The sequence below is a fragment of the Acipenser ruthenus genome, chromosome 19 (assembly GCF_902713425.1).
Source record: "Acipenser ruthenus chromosome 19, fAciRut3.2 maternal haplotype, whole genome shotgun sequence".
Classification (NCBI taxonomy): Eukaryota; Metazoa; Chordata; class Actinopteri; order Acipenseriformes; family Acipenseridae; genus Acipenser; species Acipenser ruthenus.
Window position 1 is genome coordinate 9,085,737 of NC_081207.1, and position 22,129 is coordinate 9,107,865.

General features: G+C 41.3%; 1 protein-coding gene across 4 annotated transcripts in view; it reads right to left on the minus strand.

Moving 5' to 3' along the window:
- LOC117424505 (putative uncharacterized protein MYH16) overlaps positions 1 to 22,129 on the minus strand; it is a 95,060-nt gene that overhangs the window by 8,228 nt on the left and 64,703 nt on the right. For 3 of the 4 annotated variants that reach the window (XM_058992457.1, XM_034040881.3, XM_034040883.3), the window contains 12 exons: positions 21,077 to 21,133; positions 17,015 to 17,101; positions 16,287 to 16,532; positions 15,618 to 15,735; positions 15,329 to 15,456; positions 14,368 to 14,564; positions 13,821 to 13,953; positions 7,941 to 8,157; positions 7,023 to 7,159; positions 4,667 to 4,770; positions 978 to 1,173; positions 115 to 318 (listed from right to left, as the gene is read on the minus strand). In XM_058992457.1, coding sequence (XP_058848440.1) covers positions 115 to 318; positions 978 to 1,173; positions 4,667 to 4,770; positions 7,023 to 7,159; positions 7,941 to 8,157; positions 13,821 to 13,953; positions 14,368 to 14,564; positions 15,329 to 15,456; positions 15,618 to 15,735; positions 16,287 to 16,532; positions 17,015 to 17,101; positions 21,077 to 21,133 — 1,824 coding nt within the window. The remainder of the gene's footprint in view (positions 1 to 114; positions 319 to 977; positions 1,174 to 4,666; positions 4,771 to 7,022; positions 7,160 to 7,940; positions 8,158 to 13,820; positions 13,954 to 14,367; positions 14,565 to 15,328; positions 15,457 to 15,617; positions 15,736 to 16,286; positions 16,533 to 17,014; positions 17,102 to 21,076; positions 21,134 to 22,129) is intronic. The other variant, XM_034040882.3, reaches the window with a different exon arrangement.

Sequence of the window (22,129 nt, forward strand, 5' to 3'; positions counted from 1 at the left end):
CAGATCATTTGCTAAGGGTTACTATGCATTTACCACAGTATAGCACACTTTTCTAAGTACAGGTTACACTTTCAAAGAGAATTGCTTGAGAGGTGTACAGATCCATTCCCTCACCTGAGTGTTCATTTCGTTGTACGTATCATTCATTTCAGTCAGCTCTTGCTCTAAGATCTTGCAGGCCCGCTGAGAGGCATCCACGCTAGTCCGAGTTTCCTCCATCTCAGTTGCCAGAAGGTTGCAGCGTCTCTCCATCAAGTTGTACTGTTCTCTCGTCTCCTCTTGTTGTCTGGACTCATCCTCCATCTGCGTCTGCAAGTCCTACGGAAAGCAAAGCCTTTAGAAAACGCTCTCAACTCTTATAAAAGTTTATTATGGTTATTTTGCATATTTAATACACTACAATTTCTTCTGTGATTTGTAATTATTTCACTATGCTTCACAACTTTTTGCTATGCATTTACGATAGAATACTGCAGTAAACTTTAAGGACTAGTCTTCTGCATTAGGAGTAAATATGTCCAAACTAATGTCTATATTAGCAACAAGAATCATGAGAAGGATCTCAGTGACGTCACAAGGCCTGTGCAATAGGCTCATCTATTGAACAACCCGTCCATCAAGACAGTCTCCTGGGTGGAATGGCAGCATTTGCAGAAAACCACCACTGGAAAACTGGAAAACTATGAGATTATGAGTTTCCTCCGTATGTGACTTCTCCATATATTGTATGTCTGAATCAAATACTTACAGAAGGCAGAATATGTAATAATTATAATAGCTGCTGGAAATTATGTGGCAAAAAATATCCCTATATTAAGTACAGTCTGAAAGAAAGCATGGCGGACAAACAGACATGAAATTAAATGCTAAAATATACAAGATACTGCCAATTTTATTTAGCGATTTTCCAAATGCATGGACTTTGTTTCATATGTTTCAAGGTATTCTGTTATTCCTATCATACTCTGTGCACGTACCTTTATCTGCTGCTGCATTTTCTTGATGGTTTTCAGCAGGTCTCCATTATTCTTATTAACCAGGTCCAGCTGGATCTCCAGCTCACTGACATCTCCTTCCAGCTTTTTCTTCATTCGCACGGCCTCCGTTCGACCTTTTATTTCAGCATCAAGACTGGCTTGTAGTGAGTCTAGTGCCCGGAGGTGATTTTTCCTGCTGGTCAAAAACATTGTTTGAGCTTTAAGGTTTTAAATATCTATATCTATAGATATATAAATCCCTGTGAAATTATTTTTTATAAATTGTTTGTTTTATGTGTAAGCTCATAATGAACATATAAGGTGTGTATGCAATCTAAAAACTTATCTCTATAACAAGAAAATCTGTTAGAAACATCTATTTATAAACGTATCTAACCACTAACTGCTGTATCTATAGATGGAGGATGTGAAAGCAAACTGAAGTCTTCTCACAATGATAAGCTACAGAAACAGTTTAGATAAATACCAAAGGATTTTGCTTTGTAAAGTTGAACTTCTGTAATATATAATATTATGCCAAGCAAGAATTCTTGCTTTGCAGTAAATCGTCTTCTTGTTTATCAAATCACTTTGATGATCTGTTTTCATGCCAACAACTATGACTGGTTCTCAGTTACATTTTGCATTCTTTGTTTACTGCTGTACCGAGTGTAAGAATAGCTGACAGCAAAATAATATTAGCCAAGAAGCTCTATTACTATTGAATGTTTATTCAAACCAAGCTTTAAAATGGGTGGTCAGACTATTTTTAAACAGGCTTTGCACACATTTTGATAAATATTCATTTAGGAATACATTTAGAATTATTGACCTGTGTATGTCACTTTTTCACATTTTATGTGGAAAAATAATAATAAATAAATAAAAAAACCAGAAAGAGATACATGCTCTCCATATATCCCCAGAATGTAATGTTTGGTAAACATTTTGTACCACATTCTCTGAATATAAGTCTATTCTCTCAATAATAGTATAAATGTATGTGTAAAATACACATACAGACAGATGGACAGGCATCTCCTTGTGTCTTCAGATTCTAATACTCTCAATAACTTCTGCTAAAGAATGTCTTAATCAAGTTTAATCAAAACTGGATACGTGGCTCTGCAGATATACAGTATGTAAAACTCTGCTCTTGTACAACAGAGGGTTACTGATGAATATTTAAAGCAGCATGCTAATATTTCGTTAGAGTTAAACAATCTTTTCAAACAGCCGTTGAAGATCTTTGGAGGGTAAACATTTTGTTTAGCCACATTTTGAATTTTATAGCAGCAGAGGCACCTAAACCTCTGAAGCTTCCTTCGCTTTAGCTCTCCATTACTGCTGTTAAACAAATCTTCTGAGAATCCTCTGTGGTCTAATCTATAGTTTGTTAGGCTTCACAAGATTGATTGAGGTTATTGTGTGCAACTCAGTGGGAAAGTGTAACAGACTGTCTCAGTTAATGCTATAAACATATCCATCCATCCATCTCTGTGCCACCCAACAGGTTTCTAACCTCCCTGTGTTCTGAGGGTAAATGGGCTGTCTGAGGCTTGAAGGCTAGCTGACCTTCTAGGGAGGGCAAAGTAAACATACTCCTTCCAGAAAGGAGCTCCATATAGCTGAAGATACTAAAAATCTTCCTTTTTGTTTCCTGAGGGATCTGAAAATAAGGGGCACCAATTAACACGTTTCTATTCAGACCATTACCATTTGTACGCAGTTACCACAGAGTTATACAACTGATTTAGCATTGATTTAATTTGACTTTGCTATACAGTAGTGTGAGCAGTATTATAGTGAAATTCTGCCTGTACGTACTTTAGAATTGTATTGAGAGAACCACTTGAACAGACCCACCACATGAAAGACCTTGGTGTTGTAATAGACAACCAGACGGCAGGGCGCGAAATAACCGACGGCACCAGCGGCAATTGCCACAGTGCCCAAGCTGCTTGCCGCAATGCCTCTCAAATTTAAAAAAAACTTACGGCAAAAGTTGCCTGTAAGCCTGCCTGTCATTGCCGCCGGTGTCCCTCAGCACCGGCACATCTGATCTACAATCCATTGACAAACTTGCTTGGCCCGTTCTCTGTAACAAAACTGTAAATCCTTTGCAATTGTGAATTTCAAGAACTGTGAAACTATATAAGTCTCTCAAATGTAAACATCTAACATTATTTGCATCCTGCTGTTCATCATTGTGATGCAGAGCACTCTCCATTGCCTGATGAAGTTTTTTATTTTATTTTATTATTATTTAAAGCCTTGTTATTTGTACAGGTTTTGTAACAGCGGTTAGCAAACTACAACTGCACAGACACTGCAGATCGAACAACTCATTTGACCACTATCGTTATTAAACGCCAGCCATGGGTAAAATCTTCAGCAAGTTTGCCTGAAAATCTATCTTTTCTGACTTCCCCTTCAGTGACATTTCTTGTTTGTGCTAGTGTTGTATCACTAAGGCTGTATCTAAGCCTCTAGTCTAATCTTTGTATTAGTCAGTTGTGTGTGGAGTTTAGTAAAAAAAAATACCCTGAATATGTATTTTTTGCCAAATTACCCTTTTTCGTTATGAAAGTTTATTGTTTTTAAATTAGATTTTTTTATACCATTTTATTTTTACAATGGAAGTGACCTATATTTTATTTTTGTAACAATTAGTGTGTGAATCACTCAGAAAACATTTGTTTGTGTTTGTTTGAATTAAAATTTAATCAACATAATAGGCTCTCTGTAATTGTTGTTTTATGAAGGAGTATGAAATTGCCTTGGTGCCCTTGAGCTGGATTTATGTTTTGCCTTTCCCCCCCCCAGTTTGAAATTAAGTAGAGACAGAGGGTAAGAGACTCTTCTGTACACAGAGATTGGTGAGGGTATGGAATGGGTTACCAAACCATGGTGTTGATGCTGAATCACCCATGGTCCTTTAAGACTTGGCTTGACAAGTTTTGAGATGGCCCGCTCTCATATCTTATGTTCTTCTGTTGTGATGAAACTTGGTAAATACATTATTGATTGCATCTGGATACATAGGGAGATTCTTGTACACTTTACCAGCTGGTAAATATAAACCTGGGACTGCTGCTTTAGCTGCTGAACATGTTGTTTTTACAGTTTTAGATTATGTAGCTGACAGTATACAGTAAAACACAGAAAACGTAGAAAACAGGAAAAAGAGATTTGCTAATGTAAAATCAAAAGGAATTAACTTACCATGGAAGAAAGCAGTTCTCTATTAGTGTTAGCAAGACAACAGAAAAAAGAAGGAGAAATTGTGAAAGCAGGAAAAAGCAGATTACCGTTGATTACATGAACATCAAAATCAAGTGTTAAATGATGAAAAATAAAATGCATTCATTATAACATATAGGATGACATCCCATTCTCAATTTTCATCTCCACTCCATTAAATCACTATACTATGTATTGTCTTTATTTTAGATGAGTAGTATGTGAGGCAATACAAAGAACAGTAAAATGACATTTAGATGAACACATGTCAAAGGGTATATTCAAATATTCTACCTCTTTTTGGTTAGTATTGGAACTTAACAGGTGACCTGTGCCTTTATTTGAAAAACTGCCATGTGAAGTTCAATATCCAACCTAGACAGGAACTCAGTTAATATGTTAATACGACCCTGAAAATACGAGTGAGTGCTGAAGTTTGAATATACCTCGAAGCTTCAAACTCCTCCTCCTTCTCTTGGATCCTACGATCTATATCAGACTTGGTCTGCGTCAGTTCTACCTGCAGTCGCACTACTTTGGTTTCTTCAGCCTGTGAAAGAAAAAAATACATGTGCAAGTTAATTAGGTTAAGAACAACACTTGGTACCATATTTCTAGTCTTGTAGACACTAATTACATACAACAATTTGGCAAATATCAAGTGGTCTTAATATGTAGCACATGGGTAATGATACGGCACCATGACACTGCAATGTTTTACCTGTCAGGTTGGTTCAATACTAATGTGAAAACACTGGCATGTCAAATCCTGTAAATGCTACTACTGAGGTACCCATTCTCCTTTACTTATGACTCATTCTATTCAAGCGGTCATTGAGTTACCATTACACAAATGAAAGCACACAAAACTTAGTGTTGCCTCTGCCCCTTAGATCAGAACCATTGCATTACAACTGCACTGTCAGCGCCACTTTATTGTAAATGAATATCTCACACCATTATACACGGAGATGTTTTCATTTATTCCTTTGGCCCATTATGTATTTAATGTCCAGAAGGTGGTGATGGTGTATATACTTATTATGTTACCCTCTCTTCTGACTGAATCCACTGTGCTTTAATTTGGTGAGGTGGTTAGAGTAATAGATTAGTAAGAATGAAGTACTTGGCAGGATTTGGAATATGCTCAAAGATAGTTTATTACAGTTTAAAGGTAAAACTATTTAGCCAATGGTCCACTCTGAATCTTAAAAGTAGTTATTAGCTTCACTCCCATAATCTGTCAGCACCACTCAGATTTATTACCGGTAGTTTAGCTTGCCTCTAGTATAAATATTTGGAGAAGTTCCCGGGGAACCTTTAAGAAATGAACACTGAAACGTGTGCAGGCTGGCCCCAAGAGGTGTGTGCTTGAGCAGGAATCTCTGGTAGCAAGGGCTGCTGATTCTCTGCCTGTCAGAAACACGTAATCCATAGCAAATACTCTCAAAGAGGATTATTTTCTAAAGAGGTGGACTGGAAAATAACAGATTAAACTGAGTTAAAGGTTTGCCTAGGAGCTCAATATTTCGTCTTACATGCCAAGCAGAATCCAAACCTTCATACTCACTTGGCAGAGCCCAAATGTTGGCACCAACTGGAACATTAAAACACTGTACTTAGGTGGGATTTTGCATGACATCTGATCTAATCCTTGTACTGTCCATGTTCTCTGGTTTAAGACCCTTTTCACTACAAATCCCTCTTCCTATAGCTATATTTCTAGCAGAATTCTCTTTTCTGTCATCTTTCAGGTATCCTGCCATAACATCAATTGCTCTATGGTACAAATAAATACTTTGTAGCAACTTACTTTTAAAAATGTTTCCAGCAGAGTTATAACGAGTCACCAAAATTGGGACTCAAGTCGAGTCATTGGGGAGTAAAGACTCGAGTCGAGTTGAGTCTTTGACATGCCAAGCTCGAGTCGAATCGAGTCGAGTCACCAATCTGGCTTGAGTCAGTTCGAGTCATTAGTTCTGACCAGTGCTTAATTTGTAAAGAAAGAGGTGCCGGGGCGTAAGCAATGACAATAATACCATCCTCAAGAACCGCACATTCAAAATCATAATATGTTTATTTGAAAGAGTCTTGTAAGTACTAGTCTTAGATGTTTACACTCATGTATTCTACATCATATACAAAGTAGTACTGTAGTACATGCAGAAAAAAATAATTAAAGGCAACCGTAGGACAAATAATAAATACATTGTAAAAAAGCCTGTATACAGTTTTGTTATGGTTTTGCATTTAAATGCTTTACATTTATATATACTGTATATCAGAATTTAATATTAATGCTTTATATAAATTTCATACATTTTTGGACTGTAATGCTGGAATGATCATGTGTAACTTGAAAATTATTCCTACTAACGATCTTTGAAATAATCTGAAGCTGACTGTTTGAGTGAGGGAGGAGATTGTAAGAGCCTTACAATACAGGGGGTTATTTCCTTAAGTAGGGCCATCTGGTAGCTATTAGCAAGACTGATACATGCTAAGATTGTGAAGGAACAGAAAACCTAGGAAGGTTCAATTTACTAGTGAGGGCCTGGTACAAAGTGTACTGCTTTAAAACATTGACTGACATGTTTTGAAAAAAGACACTCAGTGGATGACAGTATTGAGCTAATGAAAGGATGTGGACAACAGTAATGACTTTAGAAATATCTTAATACCTCATCACAGCAGCAGGCGTCAACAGCGTCCTAATATAAGAGTGTCACCCGGCATCAGCAATGAAAAACATAGGAGCCGTTTCAAAAAGAGCCATTTAATAATGTGCATGTGGTACGGTACCTCTAAGGCTGCCTCAGACTCCTCCAAAGCTGCTTGGAGCTCATCCTTCTCCATCTCCATTCTCTTCTTGGACTTTTGAAGCTCATGGACACTTCTGCCGCCTTCTCCCAGCTGATCTGTAAGGTCAGTGATTTCCTCTGAAATTATAAAAATGACAATTGTTTTTGTTAAGTATGCACCATAAAAACACATCAAATTAAAACATTAATGGTGTTGCTTCTTGCTAGATTTATAACACTCATAACTACTATACACTAAATAGTGCTGAATTTAGAAACACTAAAATAAACTCAAATTAAAAAAAAGACATTGAAATGTTTGTCATAGATTTTTTGTTTCTATTAGTAATTAGGTTTTACAACATTAACAGTTTTATTTCCTTTCAGGTATGGTTTGCATTTTTTCCTGTTGTAGTATTTGACAAGTTTTCACTGGATATATATTTTTTTAGTTGGTTCTCTGAATATCTGCCCTTAATTTTATCTGTCGATATCAACTTCACTTAAGTGAACAGCACATTGTCTGCCATATGTACAGCAGCACACACATCAACTTTATAATCACATCTGAAACATACATCAAGCACCATGTTAGGCTGCAGTTGCATGTACAGTATATATGTATGCACTGTAAGTACTGTATATACAACCCTCACCGTAACGTCATGCTTTATAATGCACGTAATGATGTCATAAAGAGCTACAAGGGGTTAATGTAAGATTATCTAAGACAGCATTGTAAAATTAAAATGCTACTAATAATAATACATTATTATTTAACCATGGCTCTCACAAACACACTGGGATAATGATGTGTTAAGACCTTTGAAATAAAGGCTTTAGACCTGAGATAAGCATCTTCCTTCTGAACCAGCCCCCTGTCCTTATCAAAGCCCACCGGACTGACTCCACTGCTCACCTTGCTGTGCTTTGTTTTCCCTCTTCAAAGCCTCCATTTGTTCAATGGCTTCTTCGTACGCGGTTTTCAGTTTGAAGAGGTCGGTGGCATGTTGGCGGCTCTCCTTCTGGCACCCTTCCATCTCAGCCATGATCTCCTCGCATTTCTGACGCCAGTCTGACAGCTGTTTCTCCATCACACGCTGCTTCTTATCCAGAGCTCCTGCCGTAGCATTGGCCTGAAGAGGAAGAACAGCAAGGCAAGTCAGTATTAAAGAGAATACACCACTAGGTTAGACCCTTGGATTTTAGTGGGCACTTGTGCAACTTATATAGACATCAAATTACATGTTGTTGTTTTTCATTTAAGTTAATAATGGTTCTAAATGGTATGTAATTCGCATCAAAATGATGTGCAGTCAATATGAGTCTGTGGCTTATGCAACATCTGTGTTCCAAACAAGCTACCTTCTTTATTGAACAATAATTTATATGAGAGATTTAATCAGATAATACAAGACTGTACAGTGTATGCTATTAATGTCAGATCTCCAGAGAAACTCAAGTATCTTATTTATCAAGCCTCCTAGTCACAATGCAAATCTGAACGTATAATGTGCTTGCAAATATTTTTTATCTACTTTTCCCTTTCTTATCTGCTCCAGTTTATTAAACTATAATTAATCACGAAGATGTCTTGTAAATTCATAAACCCATAGCCCAACTTCAAACATTGGGATATTCCTCTGGGAATAGATTACCATCAAATGCTCTTTTTCATATGTCTATATCCACCATAAATTATGGAAACAATAAATTATTTAAGAATGACTGAGGGTGGCTATTTTATTGCCCATTTTTCCTCACTCAGACCCTTTACTTACTAAATATATTGGCATCCTGGAATAGATAATCTTCTCTTCAGAAATATGCAAAATATTTTAGTAGAATGATACCCCAAAATGTTCTCAATTTTCTTGGAAAGCAGTACAACTGGGGATGGGAAGCTTGTTGCCGGATAACCTCACTTGATAAAAAATATCTTTGTATCCCTGAATATACAATGGTCTCTGTAACAGGGCGAGCAGCCCTGTACATTGTTTATTTATTTTTAGATCGGGGTCTCCCCCTCCGCCCCTGTGCAGATTGTTTTGTATTGTTTATTTATTTTTAGTGTATTGTATTTATGTTGGCGAGCACCGTATGTTTTATTGTTTTGATTTATGACGGCGTAGCGCCGTGTTTTGTTTATTTTTAAAACATGTCCTGGCAGAGGCGAGATCGGTGCTCGTCCTCTGCCAGGTGTAATGGAAAAAACTCGTGCAGAAGGTGGCCATCTCCCGAATTAATTAAGTGATTAATTTAGTTGCTAATCGTGAGATGGTCACCTGAATATAAAAAGCCTGCAGATCTCCAACTCGGGGTGGGTGATAGAGACGGAGAGCGAGAGAAGGTTTATTTAAAAACGAAACTAAAGCATAGCATACAGGAACAGTGACAGCGACTGCCCAGCCTGACCTGTATGGTGTATGGTTTATTTATTTTGGATTTTGTGTTCGTGATTTGTTTTTGTTTACCCTTTTATTTTGCTCTGTGAGCAAGTGTTCTTTTGTTTAAATATTTTATTTATTTATTTTTGGTTGCTTTAAATAAAACGGCGCCCGCGCCACTGCACAATAGCTTTTTGTTGTTGTGGTCCCTTCTTCTGCCGTGACGTCAGACCCTCAGCCATTCCTGTCACACGTGGTGTCCTGCGTGGGATCGCAGCGCCTCCAGGACGCAGGCAGAAGAGGGTACTGCAGGTTTTTTCGTTTTTTTTCGTTTTTGTGTGTGGAGAAAAGGAGAGTGAAGAGGAGGATGGGAGGAAGGAAGATGGGAGGAAGAAGGAGGATGAGGAGACAGCAGCCGCTGCAGCAACAACAGCAGGCACAGGAGGAGATGAGCTGGGAAGCCCTCCTCCATAGCATAAGCCAGCTGAGTTGTTGCTGCATCTGTGGGGAGCGGGGGCATTTCCCAGTTAATTGCCCCCTCCCTGAAGACTGGGATTACAGCTGCTGGAGGGAAGACAAGAGGGAGGAGTTGGTGCGTCCTGCGCCTGAGTGGGAGGAGCCCGAATGTCCTGCGCCTGAGTGGGAGGAGCCCGAACGTCCTGCGCCTGAGTGGGAGGAGCCCGAACGTCCTGCGCCTAAAAGGGAGGAGCCCGAACGTCCTGCGCCTAAAAGGGAGGAGCCCGAACGTCCTGCGCCTAAAAGGGAGGAGTCGGTGCGTCCACGGCCCGAGAGGGGGGAGTCGGTGCGTCCACGGCCCAAGAGGGGGGAGTCGGTGCGTCCACGGCCCAAGAAGGGGAAGGCCGAAGGTCCACAGCCCAGGTACCTGCCAGCAGAGGGGGAATACCTGCTGGTGCCGCCTCCATCTCCATGGGAGGACTGTGAGTCGCTCCCACCTCCGCCAGCAGAGGGAGCATACCTGCTGGTTCCACCTCCACCGCCCTGGGAGGACTGTGAGTCGCTCCCACCTCCGCCAGCAGAGGGAGCATTCCTGCTGGTTCCACCTCCACCGCCCTGGGAGGACTGTGAGTCGCTCCCACCTCCGCCAGCAGAGGGAGCATTCCTGCTGGTTCCACCTCCACCGCCCTGGGAGGACTGTGAGTCGCTCCCACCTCCGCCAGCAGAGGGAGCATTGCTGCTGGTTCCACCTCCACCGCCCTGGGAGGACTGTGAGTCGCTCCCACCTCCGCCAGCAGAGGGAGCATTCCTGCTGGTTCCACCTCCACCGTCGTGGGAGGACGACGTGTCGCTCCCACCACCAGCAGAGGGAGAATACCTGCTGGTGCCACCTCTGTCTCCATGGGAGGACGACATGTCGCTCCCACCACCACCGCCAGCAGAGGGAACATGCCTGCTGGTTTCCCTGTTGCAGCCAGAAGGGGAGGCGCCCCTGCCGCCTTCGCTGCCAGAAGGGGAGGAGCCGCCTTCGCTGCCAGAAGGGGAGGAGCCGCCTTCGCTGCCAGAAGGGGAGGAAGCCCTGCCGCCTTCGCAGCCTGAAGGGGAGGAAGCCCTGCCGCCTTCGCAGCCTGACGGGGAGGAAGCCCTGCCGCCTTCGCAGCCTGAAGAGGAGGAGCCCCTGCCGCCTTCGCAGCCTGAAGGGGAGGAAGCCCTGCCGCCTTCGCAGCCTGACGGGGAGGAAGCCCTGCCGCCTTCGCAGCCTGAAGGGGAGGAAGCCCTGCCGCCTTCGCAGCCTGAAGGGGAGGAAGCCCTGCCGCCTTCGCAGCCTGAAGGGGAGGAAGCCCTGCCGCCTTCGCAGCCTGAAGGGGAGGAAGCCCTGCCGCCTTGGCCGCCTGAAGGGGAGGAAGCCCTGCCGCCTTGGCCGCCTGAAGGGGAGGAAGCCCTGCCGCCTTGGCCGCCTGAAGGGGAGGAAGCCCTGCCGCCTTGGCCGCCTGAAGGGGAGGAAGCCCTGCCGCCTTGGCCGCCTGAAGGGGAGGAAGCCCTGCCGCCTTGGCCGCCTGAAGGGGAGGAAGCCCTGCCGCCTTGGCAGCCTGAAGGGGAGGAAGCCCTGCCGCCTTGGCAGCCTGAAGGGGAGGAAGCCCTGCCGCCTTGGCAGCCTGAAGGGGAGGAAGCCCTGCCGCCTTGACAGCCTGAAGGGGAGGAAGCCCTGCCGCCTTGGCCGCCTGAAGGGGAGGAAGCCCTGCCGCCTTGGCCGCCTGAAGGGGAGGAAGCCCTGCCGCCTTGGCCGCCTGAAGGGGAGGAAGCCCTGCCGCCTTGGCCGCCTGAAGGGGAGGAAGCCCTGCCGCCTTGGCCGCCTGAAGGGGAGGAAGCCCTGCCGCCTTGGCCGCCTGAAGGGGAGGAGCCCCTGCCGCCCTGGCCGCCAGAAGGGGAGAAGCCCCTGCCGCCTTGGCCGCCAGAAGAGGAGGAGCCCCTGCCGCCTTTACTGTCAAGAGGAGAGGAGCAGGAGCTACCTCTACCTCCACCACCACCACCACCATTGGGAGAAGTGGAGCTCCTGCTGCCGCCTTCATGGCCAGGGGCTCCCCTCCCGCCGTCAGCATCGCCTTGGGTCGCCTGTGTCTCCCTTGCGTCTCCTAGGGTTGCTGCCGGTCCTGCGTTGCCTCCCGAGGGTCCGCTGCCATTGCCTCCCGAGGGTCCGCTGCCGTCGCCTCCCGAGGGTCCGCTGCCGCTGCCGTCGCCTCCCGAGGGTCCGCTGCCGCTGCCGTCGCCTCCCGAGGGTCCGCTGCCGTCGCCTCCCGAGGGTCCGCTGCCGTCGCCTCCCGAGGGTCCGCTGCCGCTGCCGTCGCCTCCCGAGGGTCCGCTGCCGCTGCCGTCGCCTGGGGTCGCCAGGGATCCTGCTTCACCTGGGGACCCTACACGGTGGTCGGAGCCCCACGGAGGGGAGCTGCCGGCCATCAAGAAAGGGGGGGAGGTCAGGAGACCAGCTCCCCCAGCCGCACTTTCGCGGCAGGAGTTTGGGTGGTCAGAGCCCCTCGGAGGGGAACTGCTGGCCATGAAGAGGAGGGGGAAGGTCAGGAGACCAGCTCCCCCAGCCGCAATTTCGCGGCAGGACAGAGTGTGGAGGGAGCCCCAGAAGAGGGAGCTGCCGGCCACAAAGAATTGGGGGGTGCTGGAGATTCCACTATGGCCACCCCCCGGAAACAACTTGCTTCCCCCTCTTCCGGGACATTGAGACTGAGGGGGGAGGTGGCCGTTGGGGCCATGTGTGCTTCGCACAAGGGGGGGGATATGTAACAGGGCGAGCAGCCCTGTACATTGTTTATTTATTTTTAGATCGGGGTCTCCCCCTCCGCCCCTGTGCAGATTGTTTTGTATTGTTTATTTATTTTTAGTGTATTGTATTTATGTTGGCGAGCACCGTATGTTTTATTGTTTTGATTTATGACGGCGTAGCGCCGTGTTTTGTTTATTTTTAAAACATGTCCTGGCAGAGGCGAGATCGGTGCTCGTCCTCTGCCAGGTGTAATGGAAAAAACTCGTGCAGAAGGTGGCCATCTCCCGAATTAATTAAGTGATTAATTTAGTTGCTAATCGTGAGATGGTCACCTGAATATAAAAAGCCTGCAGATCTCCAACTCGGGGTGGGTGATAGAGACGGAGAGCGAGAGAAGGTTTATTTAAAAACGAAACTAAAGCATAGCATACAGGAACAGTGACAGCGACTGCCCAGCCTGACCTGTATGGTGTATGGTTTATTTATTTTGGATTTTGTGTTCGTGATTTGTTTTTGTTTACCCTTTTATTTTGCTCTGTGAGCAAGTGTTCTTTTGTTTAAATATTTTATTTATTTATTTTTGGTTGCTTTAAATAAAACGGCGCCCGCGCCACTGCACAATACCTTTTTGTTTTTGTTGTCCCTGCTTCTGCCGTGACGTCACCACTCAGCCATTCCTGCCACAGTCTCGTATTTAAAAACTAAGGATTTTAAGTTCAGTGGTACCCCAAATATGATTAATTTACTAACAATGCTGAATGAGTGGGTGGAACATTTGTTCTCTATTTTACTCAAAATATAATTTTCCTGAGTGGTGACTGGCAAGACTGGTACAGTATTTAATGTAGTGTTGTCCTTGGCAGTCCTTAGCCATGGTCAAATTAATAGAAAATGTCATACCCAGTCATTCCTCATTGGTATTCACAAGACCACAGCACTTGTGGGACAGACACATTAAAATCATTAAAATATTTGCATATTTTTAAAGAGTAGACGATTATCTATTCAGGGATACCAGGGTATTTGCCAAGTAAGGGGTCACTGAGAAAAATGGGCAACTCAATTCCCACCCCTAGTTGCTGTAAATCATTGTGAAGTGTTGAATACAGTCTTCAATGTAACAGGGGAGTCGGGAACCATAGTTTAGAGATGATGCTATATATGTTTTGACTTTCAAACTGACCTTTTCCAGATCAATGCAGAGATCCTCAACTTCTCCCTGTAGTCGCTGCTTGGTTTTCTCCAGGCTACAGCACTTTGACTGGGAGGCCTCTACAGCTTCCTCTGCCACCTGCAGACGCGATGAGAGCTTTTTCCTGGAAAAGACACAAGTTCAGTATTTCTACTTCAATGACTTCAAATCTGAAATACAATCTAATTCCTAGATAAAATCAACTTGGAATGTATGATGGCTGCTTGGCTGTTGGTGGCTTGTGGTGTTTTCTCCTGTGCCAGTTTATATGTGTTAAGGAGGCGATGAAAAAAAGGTCCATACAGTTCCACAAAATACATTCTGAGAAAAAACGTAATAAAGTGCTGTTTGATTGTGTTATAAGGCTATCTAATTCTGTGGTCTCAACACCAGCCTTAAAGACACCTGGTCATAGGACTGGAGTAAATTATTTATGATAATACTTTGTGTAATTGCCCCTGCTTCACATTTTCATTTTGCTCTTAAATTACATAATAGAATAAGGTGAAGTGGAAAATCCAGCCCTGTCGTGACTTACTTGGCCTCCTCAAGCTCATCGGTGCGCTGAATGGCGTCAGCCTCGTAACGGTTCCTCCAGTGGGTCACCTCGCTGTTGAGTTTGGAGACCAGTCTCTGGAGCTCCAGTTTGCTCTCCTGCTCTTCCTCCAGCTGCTCCCTCAACTTTTCACATTCGTGGCTAAGATTGGAAAGGCTGCTTCCCAGTGTACTCTTTGACTAAAACAACAGCATCACTGTTTAAGTTTCATGTTATTCACAAACAAACATGTTCCATTTTCTTCTATAACTTCAAACACCTGAGAAATTATGAATTGACTGTTTTTTGAAAGAAAAGAAACACCTATTACAAAACTAGAGCCAAACACCTACAGTTAGTAATTAATATAATTCAATGCCTCTTAAACACTCTGAAGTCATATGTATTTCTTTTTGTAACATTACAGTGGAGTTCATTAAAGACCAGAATAACCAAAATATGACCTTAAGTCAAGTAGACTGATGCACAGATGAAGATGCTTGCCGAAATGTTTATCTACTTCCATTCTCTACTGATGTTACTTTGCCCAGATTTTTTCTTATTTTACTAAAAGCATGTGTGGTAGACAGGGTCTACTTTTAACAAGATAGTAAGACATCCTTTTGACTTTAAAATGATTTAATATAACTATCAAAAAAATGAAGTCCAGACACTGGATTAGGCCCAATTACCTCAAAGAGGAATTCAACAAAATTGCATGAAAACTGTCCTTTCTACATCTGCTGTATGGTGCTGCTGTCTGTGAATACCACAATGTCACCTTATTGTATACAATATTCACCAGGGAATACAGGAAGCTGTTTCCACTGCTGATGACATCATCAGCAAGGGACATGTTAATGGCCAAGAAGCTTTGGTCAATGAGCAACTGTTGTTCCAATTTGTAAAATGCTACAGGACAGAAAGCCAGTACAGTTTATGAGCAGTAGGGCTATGTTTATACCTTATTCTCTTCTTCCAGTTGCTTCTTCAGGTCTTCACTCTGTGCTATCAGCAGGGCCTTTGTCCTATTGGTATGACTGGCTCTATTTTCCACTTTCTCCAGTTGACTGCCAAGTTCATTATTTTCAGCTTAAAGGAAGAAGGCATTTTATTTAACATCTGCTTAATACCCATTAGAACATAACTGTGGGCTTACAACCCTGCTCTACTTACTGAGATCTGTGAAACTAGCCACATGAATACTGTATATACAAGCTATACATGTCAGACATTTCTTTTCTAATTAATACCTGTGAGCCTTGTTTTGGCGAGTTTCAGTTCATTGAGCCCCTTTTGCAGTTCTTCATTCCTAGAATTTGATTCTGCAAGTAAATCTTCCAGTTTCCGCATTTGGATATCACTAGAGACCTGTTAAAAAAAAGAATATTTTTAACAATCTATACAGACAAGAAACCATACAGGGGAACTGGATACAATCATTATTAGGTCCATGTGCAATGGCACCCCTAACATTGACACCATGTGGTTTTAGATACTAAATCAACCATGAATGAATGGACTGTTACTAGGTAAATACTTTCACTGATAACACACGTTTTATTTTTTTTATTTTTTTACCAGTTAATCAATTTACTAAAGAAAATTATATAAGATCACCAATGACAATTGGTACATTTATTAAAAGGTACGGTCCCACATTCATGTTACATTTTTACACTGAAATACAATTTCTTGGTGTTTATCATTTTGGGGATTCATTGACAGTGTCCTCCTCTTTAAAATGTACAGTACTGCTGCCCTCAGAAGTAAATATAAATGATAGGACTGGAAACAAAACAGTAATTAATAAAGAGAATAATCACTTTCATTCCTCACCGATTACACTGGAAGCACTGTAATATGTCAAGGTACACCCTCCTTTTCTTGCCATAAAAACACTAGCCCTTTTAAAAGAATACCTTGGCTTTCTGCATGTTGTCTATGGTGGCTGACAGATCATCTATTTCCAGTTTCATGTTCTGCTTGTCCTTCTCCAGTTTAATGCACCCCCTCTGCAGGCTCTCGTACCGCTCAGTCATATCCACCACCACCTCGGTGTGCTTCTTGCGCAGAGCTGACGCCATGGTCTCCGACTGCAGGGCAGCTTCATCCAGCTCACGGCGAAGTCTCAGCAGCTCCGATTCACGCTTCTTATTCGTCTCAATCTGGAGCCACACAACAGAAATACGTTTCCTGATTTGACCATCAGCTTTATTTCGAGCATCTCTATATTTTGTGCTGGATAATTTCACAATTTTATAAGAAATAATTCTTGATTCAATGGTGACAGATAGGTCTGGGCACAAACCGGCGATCCTGCGCACCAAAAGCAAGCGACTTAACCACTGTGCGAAAAAGCCATGCTCATCTGCATCTGTGGGTATAGATCTTTTACCTCATCTCACCAACAGGGGCCAGAATTCATAACAACAGTGCATCACACAACACTGCCCGTTACATTTAGAACGCTTCTTACCATTTACATATTGAAAGAAAATATTAATAGGTGATTTAAGGTAGTGTTTCTAAAGTGAAAGAAACTAGGAATGTGCCTACAGCTACTTGTGTGCGTAATTTGTGTGCCCTTTGTGTCCTTTTGTCTCTCATAGTTTACCCATTGAAATGAAACAGACAATTTAGTTCACACCTGGGAAGCCATGGTTCCTCCGGCCTCTTCCAACCTGTCAGTGAGGTCATCCAGCTCTCTTGTCAGGTCAGAGCGCTGCTTCTCTACCTGTCAGTGACAATCAATACAGCATTTACCACAAGCATGTGATGGAAGTTCTTCTAAGAAGGGAACAGTCTCTCTCATCACATAACTCAACTAGTCTATGCTTAACTAAACTACTTTTTTCATAATCTGTGCTACAATTGGCTGCAAACGTATCTTGAATGGCTTCCTGTTTGATTACTTGAACGGATTAAAAAATAAAACAATGATCATTTTATGCACCTTTTCCTGGTTGAAATGGGCAAAACTGTTTTATTTGAATCACCCTGTTAAAGCCGAAACAAAACGAGCTTCACACTGAGGTAAGTTCCCACAACTATTTTACACACGTCAGTGTCATACTAATTGCTGCTGTCCTTGTGCTCCCTTAGCACAGAAGCACTGCTTGTTGCTGCAGATATATAAGTATAAAACTGTGATGGATTATGTCCAACAGCATAGCTTCATTTCTAAAGGTCATTTTAAATGTAACTAAATTAATTACCTGAAATTAAATAAACAAGAGAATGTCATTTTGTTTTTATTTCAAATGGCACAACAACTTATCAGACAGAATGTCATTGTACCATTTACAGGAGAAATTGGTCTGTCAGCACATTAGAAAGTTTCCATCAATTCTAGGGCTTAATAAGCCAACACCACTCTCAAACAGATAAAGACATTGTGGGCCTGGAGTCATAGCAGGTGAATTTCTACATTCGCACACTTTACCAGTGTACCTGTATCTTCATCTGTAGATATGAACTATTAAAGAAGACCTAAATCAAGATTCAACACCTTGAATTGCTTAAAGAGTTTGTATCTAACAAAATCATTTCATAAATATTCTCTGTCATTCATTTCCATTTTCTATATTGGTCTGAAATATGCAGTTTTGAAAGAAAAACGTGTATTTTCATCTAAAATGTGATATCTGGTGCTAGGTAGAGAAATCTGCATGCTTCCAATACTGTGAAGGTGAACCTAGGAAGTGAAGCAGTAACAGAGTTCTCAGTGTAAGGTATGTAAACTAAGAACTTTCTTTAACCTGGTGTAGTTCAGTACTAGATATCATGGCTGTAAATGGAAATACTACATTTGTTTCTTTCAAAATTGCACATTTGAGAACTAGTGATGGAATTATTTTGTTTGCTACGACCATTTAAATTGGATGTTAAATACATATGTGTATCTGTTTAAAATAAGAAAATTCTAAGACATGTGTACCTTTACAATTCACAGGACCAGATGTTCATTAAACAAACACACAATAAGTCTAGTGCTTTATGTTAGTTGTAATGCAACAGATTTTCATATTCTGTAACCATTTTTTGAACTAAATTCTTAAAGCCGTTTTAAATAATGGACGATAATTAATTTGACGTGATACACCATCCATTTAGTTGTTTTATAGACACTTACAGGTGTACATGATCCTATTCTGTATGTAGAGTCCATTCCATGTATTAGTTTATACCACTGCTGGCATACTGTAACTGAAATAAACATTTTAGGTACAAACTAAGAATAAAAAAGCAATTTCTCTGAGGAATGTGAATCCAAAGTAAATGACCTTTGAAACAGCAAGTCTAACAGAGACAGAAGAAACTGGTATAATAAACAAATAGATGTTGACAGCTGAAACTGCTCTGTGCTTGCTTATCTGAAAACCAAACTCCAGTGCTGGCCCACGGGAATTCATCACCTTCAATGTCTGGGCACTATCAGCTGTTCTCAATGTATTGCTTTCAGGCTATCCCCAGGAATATGTAGCTTTCGATTACCACTGCGGTACCATACATTAAAAGATAACAATCTACATGTCTCTGCTCGACCCTGGCATGCTTTCCCTGTAATTTCAACAGAACATGGACAACTGCTAGACAGCTAAATCACCTCGCCTACAGGATAGGACTCATTCTAATTAAGGGGAGTCAAGTGACACTAAAAAGTGTAAACCTCCTTCCTGGTGAATTACTTCAATGGAAAATCCAAGGTTTCTGTTCTCTCAGGGTGTCAAGAAATTAAACTGACATGCCAGAAAATACAAAACTTATGAGTTTCTTTTCAATAAGATAGTTAAATTAGCATTCGACACACATCGTCTGGCTATCATAAAACACAAAAATACAGACCTGTCCTGTAAATGGAATTTTATCTTTTGCCACAAGTGGGCACCCTTAGCTTGTCTCTGTGCTTAATTGTACTCTAGTATTAATATAGGCTTCTAATACTACCACTTGAGGACAATAGTACAATACAATCATACTGGTTTATGTGGAAAGCAATTAATTTGTAGCAATGTTTCATTTGTATGCTGTGGTCTCAATCAAACCAACTAGCCAGATATAGGACTTGTGCTTGTTACCTGAACCGAAACTGTGTCCGATCAGAAATGCATTAGAGGAATAAACAGCAGTCCTTTATAAATAACAATACTAATACAGAAACAATATGGTAGAAATAGCTTGGAATCACTTTTCGGAATTCATTTGGTCATCACTATTTAGCAGTTCTATACCGTTTCAGTTTTCCCTTCTCTGTGTTACATGGTGCTGGAGTATATGTGCTTTTACTTAGTTATTAGAATCAGCAGGATTGGGCAGCTGTCCAAGAAGCTTGAAGTAATTCATTGAAAAAGTTTTTTTTTTTCATTTGTTATCACAAGTGCACATGTTTTTGGTAATTGGGCAGTTGAAAGAATGTGGCACATACTGTCGTAGAAATAGCTGTGCTCTGATTGGCTGAAATCCACTGTTTTCATTGAAGGTGTTGCAGGCTTCCAGGCCTCCCTTCTGGGATACTAAAAAAAAAATGTAAGCCGATGTGCTGCTGGAAGTGAAGCTGTTTTCAGACATGCTTAGAAAAAGTGGAAGCAATCTGTGAAACTGGGTTTTAGTATGTGCTGTTGAAGCAAGGACAACACACAGAACTGATTTTTAGTTGGATATTACAATATATTGTATATACTGGCACCCTTCTCTTTGTATATTGTAGTATGTTTGCAAGACTTTTTATCTACACTGGCTATTCTTAAAAACTAGTCCATTCTAGAGTGCAGTACCAGCTAGGAGAAACACTGCATTTTCTTGTGTTTCTCCTGGTACTGTACTGTAGAATGGGCAGGTTTTTTTTTAAGAATAGGCAGTTTAGAATACAAAACATAGAGACTAATTTGTGGAAGTTTCAGCTGTCCACTATTCACCAATTTTCAGATGCCAAAGTTTTGTACCTAAATCGATTTAAGCCTCTCTATCAATGCACCCCCCCCCCCCCCCCCCCCCCCACACACACCCTGCTGTACCTTAGGGGGCAGTGATGGAGGCTAAGCAGGAAGCTTTATAATACATTCAACAGATGTTTTAAGGCATTACTTTTGTACATAGCAATTTGTTAAATTATATATAGTATGTTGCTTTTGTATGCAAGGTCCACTATGTGGGAAGATATTACAGATGTGCTCTCAAAGTTCATTATTCCAAATTATCATTAGTATATTTATTTTAGATAATAATATACACCCAATAAAGTAACCACAAAACCTTAGATATTTGATTTAGGGACCGATAAGTATATTCCTATTGATTTTAAAACTGAAATAAAATTGTGCTTGTAACAAATGTGAATACAAACAAGCCCTACTAACTTTTTTTGAAATATTGCTCTTTTCCATCTATTTCAAGGTCCCGTTGCTAATTCTCAAAAACTATACTTATTTTATAACTCAAAGTTTACAGCCGGTTAAATTCTCTTGCAAGACAACACTTTTACACAGATACAACAAAAACGATTCTAATGAGGACATGACTTTTAATGTAGCATAATAACAGCCTTGGTTAAAAAGCTTACTCATTCCAAGCTACAGGTAGACAACAATGTTGAAAGCATTCTTTTGGCTTTTCTTTTTTTGTACCTTAGGGCTAAATGGGATTAAGATAAACACAAGAATTCCAGCCCCCCTTGGGCTGGCGTGCTTATCCTGTCATTTAAGTCACATACCTTCGCTCTTATGACCCGTTCTGCATCCAGTTCCTCTTCTAACTCCTCAATACGCACCTATGAATGCAGGAATGTAAACAAAAGGAGAGTTTAGCCTCGAGGCTTTAGGTGTTAGTAACGCTTTGTACAGGTAGGGGCTTTCCAGGTACTGGTCAGTCTACTTACAGTATGTGTTCTATTTTTACAAGCTCCATTTCATGCCTTTTTACAGATTTAAATTAAATTTCACAGCCCATTTCACAAACATCTGCAGACCTGCAATGGAAAGTTAGCGGAGCTGAGTTTCAAAGAAATTTAACATACCGGCAAACATTTTTTTTAACTGTATAAAAGTGATTGTAGCTAGCAAAATAATGCCATTAAACTTATCAGTTTAGCACTACCATTAGCTACATAGATCTAAAATGTGCAGCTTTACACATCAAACATGACATTCTATTTAAAACATGATCATTTGTTCTACATTTGGGCCACATGCCCTACATTTGAGACCTATAAAGTGAATGCAAGTGCACAACTGGTAACATTTATGAAGTGAATTTGTTAGCTGCCATCATCTTAATCACACAGCTATTTTTTCTTCTTCCTGTCATACAAGTTTGACAGCCCTATTCATAAAATTGTAGCTACATTTGATTTAAAAATAATACACTTTTTTTTTTTTTTTTTAAATCATTTCAACATTTTAGACATCTCTAGTAGTATTGTAAAGGTAACCCAGCCTAAAACAACAGACCCATAAACACATTTTTATTTACAGGACTCGGAATCCGTGATGACAGTGGATCACACAACACTCCCTGCTACATATGCATGAAAAACACATACATACATACATAAACAAATAAATAATTATACTTTTAAATAATCACTTGATTAACAATGTAGTTAAAGATGCTGTGTCCATTAAGTTACATTAAAATAGTGTTTCTATATTTCTAGGTGGTTCTAGTAAAATGTTATCCTTCTAACAAACAGTACATGATTAAAAAAAGGAGATGCTCTTTTTTTCTGTTCTGCTTCCTGAGTTGAAGTTATTTTTCATAACATCAC